At 42.8% G+C, this 10064-nt stretch overlaps 1 protein-coding gene across 2 annotated transcripts in view; it reads right to left on the bottom strand.

Annotated features, from left to right (window-relative positions):
• Nucleotides 1-10064, bottom strand: part of glg1a (golgi glycoprotein 1a) — a 55221-nt gene that overhangs the window by 16888 nt on the left and 28269 nt on the right. Inside the window, exons 5-13 of one of the 2 annotated variants that reach the window (XM_033634753.2) lie at nt 9386-9589; nt 7482-7553; nt 7043-7229; nt 4935-5149; nt 4403-4524; nt 3738-3839; nt 3219-3372; nt 2424-2465; nt 1312-1536 (exon numbers count right to left, since the gene is read on the bottom strand). In XM_033634753.2, the coding sequence (XP_033490644.1) occupies nt 1312-1536; nt 2424-2465; nt 3219-3372; nt 3738-3839; nt 4403-4524; nt 4935-5149; nt 7043-7229; nt 7482-7553; nt 9386-9589 (1323 nt within the window). The remainder of the gene's footprint in view (nt 1-1311; nt 1537-2423; nt 2466-3218; nt 3373-3737; nt 3840-4402; nt 4525-4934; nt 5150-7042; nt 7230-7481; nt 7554-9385; nt 9590-10064) is intronic. The other variant, XM_033634754.2, reaches the window with a different exon arrangement.

The raw sequence follows: 10064 nt of genomic DNA, 5'->3' as shown, positions 1-10064 counted from the left end.
ACTTCTGCACAACACAACTGATGGTCCCAACCCCATTGATAAAGCAAGAAATTCCACTAATTAACCCTGATAAGGCACACCTGTGAAGTGGAAACCATTTCAGGTGACTACCTCTTGAAGCTCATGGAGAGAATGCCAAGAGTGTGCAAAGCAGTAATCAGAGCAAAGGGTGGCTATTTTGAAGAAACTAGAATATAAAACATGTTTTCAGTTATTTCACCTTTTTTTGTTAAGTACATAACTCCACATGTGTTCATTCATAGTTTTGATGCCTTCAGTGAGAATCTACAATGTAAATAGTCATGAAAATAAAGAAAACGCATTGAATGAGAAGGTGTGTCCAAACTTTTGGCCTGTACTGTATATATATATATATATATATATATATATATATATATATATATATATATATATATATATATATATATATATATATTTATATATATATATATATATATTATCTTAAAACGTTTAAAGAGGAAACTGACAATTTGTTTTGCTTGACCTTATTATGAATTAAATGTTGATTGCACAGTGTAATGGCTGAAGAATGGCGCCACACTCAGCATTTAGATCACTATAAAACTCGCTTTCACTCTGCAGTTCTGTCACCGCGTACGATCTCATGGGAACATGAAGGCTCCATTTCTGGCACAAAGGAAGTGCGTCAACCATTGTGCAACCAGAACAGGAAGCTATTATCCCCATTTGAGGAAATGGTGGACGGTGGAACAAACTAGGTAATTGTGGATCAACTAAATGCAGCATCTCCTGTGCTGTTAATTGCTAGGCTCGGAGGAAAAGAGAAAGCAAACCTGTTGTCCTTGCCACGCCGGCGGCAACAATAATACTACTCGGAAACATTTTAAAGTTCTGTGTTTCAACTTGAATCACTCAGTTTATCTACATTTAAAAACACCAAATATGGAAATGCATGGTGTTCAAAGGACAGTGACAAACAGCTGTTGCCTCTGAATGGGATCAAATCTTCAGACAGTTTCCAAAATCTGTTGGAAAGCATGAAACCAGACAACTGGAGGTTATGAAATTAATTTGGTTCAGGTGTTACTTTTGGCCTTTTAGTGTTGGTCTTGACATTCCTGTTTTTAGTTTTAAAAAAGAGAAGGTAATTTTCTGTTGACTGACAAAAATGAACAAAATATTAAACATCTTTATGTTGAAATTCTAACTAAACTAAACTAAACTAGAGGAAACACTGCACTGACATCAGGACTCTCTACTTCATGTGTGCTTGGCTGCTAAATCATTTGCGAGTGTTGCATCATGGGCAGCAGCAGATGTGGTGCTTACCTCTGACTCCAGCTCCGTCAGGTTCCCCACCACGTCTCTGCAGTCAGACACCAGATCCTCCAGGTGATCCTGCAGACACTCCAGCTCCTGTCCGGCCTCCGTCTTCTCGCTGCACCACTTCCCCAGGTCGGTCATACATCGTCTCTGGAGCTCGGGGTCCAGCTTCACGTCCAGCGCCCTCTGGTGGAGGATCCTCTGCACCTCTACCTTACAGTCTCTGGAGAGCTGCAGGAGAAGGACGACCACATTGGGTTAGACGAGACAAGAGAAACACCTAGCTGTTGTTGTTCCATGAGGCCTTAAAGTGATACTGCACTCCAGATTATTACCTAGTACTTTTGATAAGTGGCTGTTTTAAGGTTGTAGATTTGTAAGTTAGTTTCTTTAGACAGTTGCAAAGTGATTCATAATAAAAAATAAATAAGAAAGATATCAAAAAGAGGCGTATTTGTCATAATTAATACAAAGTTTCCAGCAGAGCTTCAGAGCCTCCTGAAACGTGCTCCACAAACTTGGTGACGTAGTGACTAATTGCAGGGCTAGTTGTTTTACCACTGTAGCTGGTGAGCTAATGGCTAACACGCTAGCATTCCAGTGCTGATCAGTCACAGTTAGACTTTTGAGTTTCTTCCCATTTACTCTACACTGGACTGTTATCCTCTGCTTTTCCTCTGAAGGTGGAGCTTCAATAAAACTGGAAGGAGACACACAGCTAATGAGCTACGATAGTTTCACTTTTATTCATGAAGGACTCAGAGGAGTGTAAAGAATATACCTGAGTGGAGTATCACTTCAAGGAAACAGCCAACACATCTGATTATTATCAAGAACTTCATTTGCTCCAGTTGATTAATCAGCAGAACCATGTTTTCCATAATTGGAGATTTGCATCGATTCTTCACATCACAGTTCAGCAGCTCCCTTCACGTCTCACACAATGACTCTTCACATTCAGCTCCCACATGCACCGCCATTACAGAAGAATTACAAAGCACAATCACTTCCCCCTTTAAACCACCAGTCATCATGACAGGCATGTCCAGTTTCCTTTGATTATCATCATCATCATCATCATCATCATCATCATCAGTTCAGCAGCATGACGTACTCACAGTCAACCTCTGGGTTTCTGCTTCAGACTCCCCACTGAGGAACTACGAGAATATTCTCTGGTCAGTGAGAAGGTTCGCAGACGTCCTGTATATTTGCAGTTTTTATTTCCTTCTGCACACTGACAGTATAAATACACATGTATATCAGTGGCCTGTCATTTGGCTGATGCTCTCATCAGGTGAGCTTAAAAGGCCTTAAACCTCAGATCAGCACTTTAAACTAAGAGGAAAAGGGTCAATACACCCACATTTTACCAACACAATTTCCCCACGTGCAGTGTTTCCCACAGGATTTTGGGAAACTATGGGGGGTCAAATTAAACTATGGCGGGCCGCCATAGTTTCGTTAATTAATGGGAAACACTGCACGTGGTAGCTAGCCATCCAGTGTTTATAAAACGATCTGTTATTTTGAGATTTCAGCAGCTTTGGCCAGCACTCCAGTGTGATAGAGGTAAACAGCCTCTGGTTTGTGGTGCTCACAGTATTTAGAAAAAAAGAAAGACAGCAAAACAAACAAACAAAAAAACCCTTAAGATTTATCCCCAGACCACACTACTGTTGGTTTAAACCAGCTCAGACTGAAAACTGATGATTAAAACCAGGATTATTTCAAGTGAGATGTATGTGGTGTGTGGCAGACCCCACAGCAGCAGATATAGAAGACAGACACTCCTAAATTATGCTATCTGGATAAAGAAATTATGACGGAACTGACCCTTTAAAAGGTTTAGATATCAGGAAAAACCCTCCAGTGATGGTGCTGTCCTGAGGACAGAAGCTCAAGAGACTCACCCTCCGTCCCTGCTCCACCGAGCGGTAGGCGTGGCGGTACAGGCAGGAGAAAATGGCGCCAGGTGGCATCATTTCGCTGGTCTCATTCCAGCCATGAGTGTGGCAGAGCCGAGCGGCATCGCCCTGACATTTCTTATATAAGACGGGATCCAACCTGGGAAACAACACAGGAAGTGATGCAGGTAAATTCAATCAGTCAGTCAATTTTATTTATAAAGCCCAATATCACAGATCACAATTTGCCTCACAGGGCTTTACAGCATACGACATCCCTCTGTTCTTATGACCCTCACAGCTGATCAGGAAAAACTCCCCAAAAAAACCCTTTAACGGGGAAACAATGGTAGAATTGTCTAACAGTACACATTCACACTGCACCAGCTGGTTTCTAATCTCACAGGACTTTAATGTTTCGCTCCTGAGCTGTAAATCAGTCTTTCAACTTGGTTTATCAAAGGTCAGTGAAATTAAAGCTGCAGGTTTTGTAGCTTGTGAAGAAGGAGGATCAGCAGGACTTACTTCCAGTCTCTGGCGATAAAGTACTGCAGCTCCAGCAGTCTGTGCTCACACTCCTCCACCATCTTCTCTGTGTACAGATGCTCCATCAGACAGGACAGGATCCTGCAGGAGCAGCAGCACAAGTACAGCAACTGAATATTTAAACTTTCATCTTTATTCAGACCAGGGGTCTTCAATGGTTTCCAAGCCCGGGGACCAATCGTGGCCCGTGGACAACCCGAACTCTGACGCTTTAACTTCTGATTTTTAAAAAAAAAAAAAAAAAAATCAGACTCTGATTGAATTGGATCTTTGCAGCAGTGAATAAAAGAAAACACACATAAAAAGGTGTAAATGACAAATATAAATACTCCACAGAATTACAGGAGAAATAAATATAAAAATACAATTAACCCCTTTAACGACTAAATCGGCCTAATTCATGAAGTCATGTTAGGATGGATTCTAACAAGCATTCAACCAAACTTTATGACAACTCTTCTTTGTGTCAGTTTTTTTGTAATTGTAATTAAGTGACATTAGTTTATGTTTAATTTTGTCTTTCCTCTAAATAAGAGCTTTGAAATGTACCGATGCAAAGTAACAGACAATCATGAAACAGAAAACAGCACGTGTGCTACACAGCTACCACGGAGAGAGAAGACCATCGTGTTTGTTTGACTCACATGGGGTCTCCACTGCGGATGTGTTTGCAGGCGGTCTGGATGACAGACTCACAGGCCTCGTTGAGCGCCCGGTCGATACGGTAGTCGGCTCCGGGGTCGGCTTCCTGGATCAGAGTCTGGAGCTGAGGATGGAAGACACAACAACATCAATGACAAAAAAAACAACAACAACACAACAACAACTGGAAGCTCTCGTCTGGGAGCTGCTGCTGCTGCTGCTGCTGCGACCAAGAACGTCCTCTTCGTTTAAACTGGGAATTCGTTTCACTTGACGTGATTATTTATTCCTGAAAAATGACACTTTAATTAGACTGAACCAATTCAACTCATCTCGGCTTAAGACAACAGCAAAATGTGATCACCGCACCAAATGATGACGTGCTGTGTAACATGACAACCAGGGGAAAAGAACCAACGTTTGCTTGTCAAGACAGACAATATTAACTTCAGAACAAAAGCTTGTTGCTTGTGACAAATGAAAGTTTATTTTCTGTATAGTTACTGTCATGTATAAGATTTAAACATGACTTACAGCCCTCTGACAGTTGGCGTCGATGGCGCCCATGTCTCCTCGGCCGACCCTCATCAGGCAGTGCAGCGTTCGTCCTTTACGGTGCAGACCGGAGCAGTGACCTTCGATCTCGCTCCTACAGTGCAGCACGATCTCCGGACTCAGAGAGAAATCCTCCATCAGCATCCGCCTGTAGTCCATCATCTCACCCTGACACTCGCCACTGACCACACGACCTGAGACACACGCAAACACACAGCGCTGAATGAAACACTCAACAGACACAACAGTTTACAGAAGTTGAGTTAATGGTAATTTTAAGTTGTTTCTTATTATGTAGCTTTTTAAAATGTTTTTATTAATGATGCAAACTGAACTGTAGCTTTATAGAAGTCAAACTGCGGGCCACGTTTAGTCCACATATGGCCCACCAACACTTCACATCCGGCCTGCCAAATATTGGTAAGTCTAGAAAATGTGAAGAGGAAACGATGCGTTCCAGTATTTAGGATATTACAGTCGTGCACTGAACAGCAGTGGGATAAGTGAAGCTGAATCAAAACTCTGTCATATCTCCGAGCAAGAATGCACAAGAATGAAGAATTGCACCAGTCAAGACACTGCACAATGTTGGCGTCAAAACCAATTTAAGTGAACTGATATTTCCCTCCAATAAGGACTGCATTCTGTTGATTGAGTTTCCATACTTTCAGATTTTAACCATCAGTCCTCAGTGAACTGTCTCCTTGGCGGAGGTCTGAGAGCATTTTCTAGTTAAGTGTCTTTTTAGTAAGTCTACCTTCACCAGCTGCATCAGTGAAATAAAATCCTGGCTGCAAACCAACTTCCTCAAACTTAAGTGTGACAAACACATTCATTACTTCCAGACTGGACGACTGCATCAGTTTCCTCTACAGTGTGTCGGCCAAAACACTCAAGACACTACTGTATATCCAGAACTCAGCTGCTCGTCTTCTCACACACACTCTCATACCCGTGACCAGATCACCCCCGTCCTTCATAACCTCCACTGGCTCCCCATCCCTCAACATATCCACTTTAAACTCCTCATCATCACTTACAAAGCTCTCCACAACCTGGCTGCCCCACACCTGTCTGAGCTCCGCCACCGGCCCACTCCCTCACACACTCTCAGGTCAGCTGATGCAACCCTGAAAATATTAAACTTTAATTTTAAGCTTTAGGTCTTGTGTACACTTGTGCATGTTTTCTGAGCACCAGCGTCTTTCTGAGAGTGTCTGTGGCCGCTAAGAGAAAATGTGCCGTGCTCTGGGTCTCTTTTCTCCAGCATTTTGTGCTTCTGTTGAAAATCTCTGATTTTTTCTGAAAGGCACTGGTGACGTCACTGCTGCTCCTTTAACCACCGTGTGTCCCAAGCTGTTTGAAACTATCACAACAAAGACAGAAAGGCAGATTTGTGGGAGCAGATTGATACTGAATGTTGTGCTTTTATCAGTGTGTGTGTTGGCAGCTTGACTGTGTAGTCACCCCTGTGTTACTGTAGCGTCACAACAGCTACCTCGCTAAAATTAATGTCAAGATATTGTTGCCACAGAAACAAAACCCTGCGTGGCACGTCACTAAAACAGTGCTGGGTTGAAGCCCTCCCCAGAAAGAAAAACGCTATGTGGACACGCTCCTTACAACCTGAATATTTAAGTTTCATTTTGTATCTTGTTAAATCTTTAAATGAAGAAAAAATATTTCAATTTCTCTAACAATTAATTCAGAATTATTATTATTTTTTTATTCTCTTTCATGTCTAAATCGTAAAACAGGAACCTACATGCATTTTTGTTGCAATTAAGATGCTGCAAGAAGAACTAAGACAACCACATTGCTGCAACCTTATTGCTTCTTTTTCCCTTCTGTTCTCAGAGGACGTTGGATTTACTACTGCAGCCTGGACGATGACGACCGACCGACCGACCGACCGACCGACCGGAGGTTCAGTGTGTAGTTGAGACATCAATAAATTACTGGCAGGAACAGAACAGTCACTGACAGATACTTGGGCTGCCTGTGGCCTCTGGCTGTCCACTGAAGACATAAATAAGTGTTTATGACTGAGAGTGACTGACGGGCAGGACGCTCACTGAGCTGCTTACCTCTGTGCACAGCAGACTCCAGACAGAGCAGCAGGTAGGACAAGCGAGCTTCTCGGGCTCGGGGCATGTTGTTGTCTGCGCTGCAGCGGTATTTCCTCAGGTCCGACTTGCAGGCTTTGGCCAGCGAGTAGCTCACCTTGTAGTCCTGAGCGATCAGCTTCTGCCTGGTGGTCAGCGCCTCGCGGCACTGAGGACACACAGCCACCGTCAGTATCACAGCACAGGCTCAAACGTTTTCTACTCCAAGGTGGCAGAATGTCATGTAATGGTGTAACAAGACTGTGTTTCCTCACAGGATCTGTCTTCGATTTTTAATGTTGTATTATGACCTTAAGCTTTACCACGTCTGTCACTCTGTGGACTTTATTTTACACAATCTACCGTCATGGAAATTTACAATGAAAGCAGCTTGTTAAAAGTATTTGGATATTAAACTCACCCTCTCAGACATCGCCTCCTCAAACTTGTGATTGAAAAGACATTTGTAAACTCGTCCTTCTCCAGCCAGTGTCTACAAAATAAAAATCACACCACAGTCCATTAACAGCAGAGAGATTCCTTCTCACTGGAAATATTTCTTGCTCTTTTCATCATTTCATCAAGCAAATATTCACAATTACAACATGCAACACTATGACTGATCCTGAGAAGCTGATTCATTCAGATAATCCCTGATTCCTTTGATATCAGACATTATTTTATTATAAGTCAAGGCTCAAAATACCACATGCATATGCATGGTAGTGTAAAGGAAACTTGAGCTGTGCACATAATTCTCAGCTCAACATACGCCAGTGCACTTAACATAAGGTTGTGCAGGGCTGCTAACTCTCACACATTAACCATGAGATTCACGCAATCAACACTTCATGGGCCACATGACTATTTTCTCATGCACTGAAAAACTAAGCTATGACTGATAACAAGGCTGCTGTCAGCCCTAGAGTGGTCTCCTTTGGTCTGAATCAGGGACTCATGTTGTTCCAAAGTTGTATAATTGCCTAGAGTTGGTTCGTGTTCTCACGGCAGCATTTACAAGAGGACCAGATCAAATGCCTTGTGTGAGAAAGCTGCTCTTGATTGGTCAGAATTTCCATGTGGGAAAAATCCAGGAAGTAAAGCAAACGTTGAAGAAGAGTACACTTGCAAGATAAATGTGACACTTTCTAATGTCACAATGGAGGGACAACTACGCAGGTTGATTTTAGCGCTGCTCATCGTGGACTATATTGCTGTCATTGTTCATTTTAGTCAAAGCATACAGTTTGAAAACGAGGCGCGGCTCCAACTAGAAAACAATGTTTTGATGCATTGGATGTGCTGAATGTGCATATTAAGGCAGTACAGGAGGAGGTGCACATTAATAATCCTCCAGGACTGTAACATGCTCATGTTTAACCCAAACAATGTGTCATGTGACTGCAGTTGCTTCACATCCAGGTCGGAACACCTTCTCACCACAAACCAACCGCACCAGAGTTCCTTTGGAACCGGACTGAGACCACCTCTTCAAGAAGGTCTCAGTCCGGTTGTTTTGGTGTGTTCACACCTGCACAAACGAACCGCACTGAGGGGGCAAACACACCTGAGTTTGATTGAGCCAAACCAAACAGGGCAGGTGTGACAGCACACTAAAAAGTACACGTACCAGTGCAGCTACACAGATAAAAAGTATTTCCAGCCTTGCAGGTGTCTTTATAAAGTGGACAAAATCTTTTTTAGGAATGAAACGCTTCAGCTGCATCAACACAAGCTGCTGAAACATCAGCTGCTGAAATCACTTTTAAACGTTTCTCATGTAAAAATAAATATGTGCTCAGCCTTATAATGGCACTAAAATAAAAAGGTATAACTTTCTAACTTTGAAAGGCCATCAGTGTTTCTCGTCTGTGTATGTTGTCTGATTAGCCTGAGGCATGCCTGTGTCACTGACGTGAGATAATTAGGACAGACTCCTCTTTTGCAACTTTATAACTAAAGTTAATGTGATGTTACCACAAACCGAGGCTCACTGCAGGTTTTCAAACATGAAAACTGAACTGACGTCCAATTTTTTAAGAAGCTGATAAAACCGACATGTTTCTCATTTTACCTGACGATCATTACAAAAATATAAAATGTGCAGAACCAGGACATCACAACAGGACATTAAGTGTTTAAAGGATAAGAAATACATCAGTGTTAATCAGCATAGAAAAGGATGCAGTCAGCACTTTCTACAGAAACTCTTGAGATGTATTTGTGATAGCAGTAACTCCAGCCAACAGATCAGTTAACAGAAGATGTTTCATGGCGCTGTGGAGATGTGAGTAGATAGAGTAGACAGATCAACTGAATCCTCACGTTTTCACAGAAGCGCTCTCGGTCGTCGCGGCAGGCGAAGTACAGGTATCGATCCAGGTGGAAGTCGTCTGAGGAGAGCTCAGCGACTCTCATGATGGACTTTTTACAGTCGTCCTTGATGGAGTGAGCCCCCGGCTGCTCCTCTGCCTCCCGCACCAAACCTTTCTCCAAACAGGCGATGACCTCGCCCTGAGAGTGGATGTCCTGCACACAGAGAGAGCAAAGGTCACAGTTAAGTGTCAGACTCTGTGTCATTCAGCTCTAGTGTTAAAGGGATTCCTTTTCAGACAGCAGCTCAAGCTCTAACATGTATTCATTCAAATCAATCTGTTCTTTTAAACCAATTAATTTCTCACACTCTGTAAAACAAAGAGGCAGCCTTCACCAGTGCCAGAGGAAAGTCTGTCCTGGTCTATTTGCTCCTGGTTGCACACTTTCTTTCTAAGACTGCACTATACCAACAACACCTTGTCCAACCTTGAAGCAGATGGGCTACAGCAGCAGAAGACCACACCAGGTGCCACTCCTGTCAGCTAACAACAGGAAACTGAGGCTACAATTCACCAAAACTGGACAATAGAAGATTGGAAAAACCACATTCAGATGGAAGCATGGATCCATCCTGCCTTGTATCAACGCTTCAGGCTGCTGCTGCTGGTGGTGTAATGGTGTGGGGGAG

The sequence above is a fragment of the Epinephelus lanceolatus genome, chromosome 5 (assembly GCF_041903045.1).
Source record: "Epinephelus lanceolatus isolate andai-2023 chromosome 5, ASM4190304v1, whole genome shotgun sequence".
NCBI classification, from domain to species: domain Eukaryota; kingdom Metazoa; phylum Chordata; class Actinopteri; order Perciformes; family Serranidae; genus Epinephelus; species Epinephelus lanceolatus.
The sequence above is the reverse complement of the archived record's forward strand: the minus strand, read 5'-3'. Positions and strand labels throughout refer to the sequence as shown.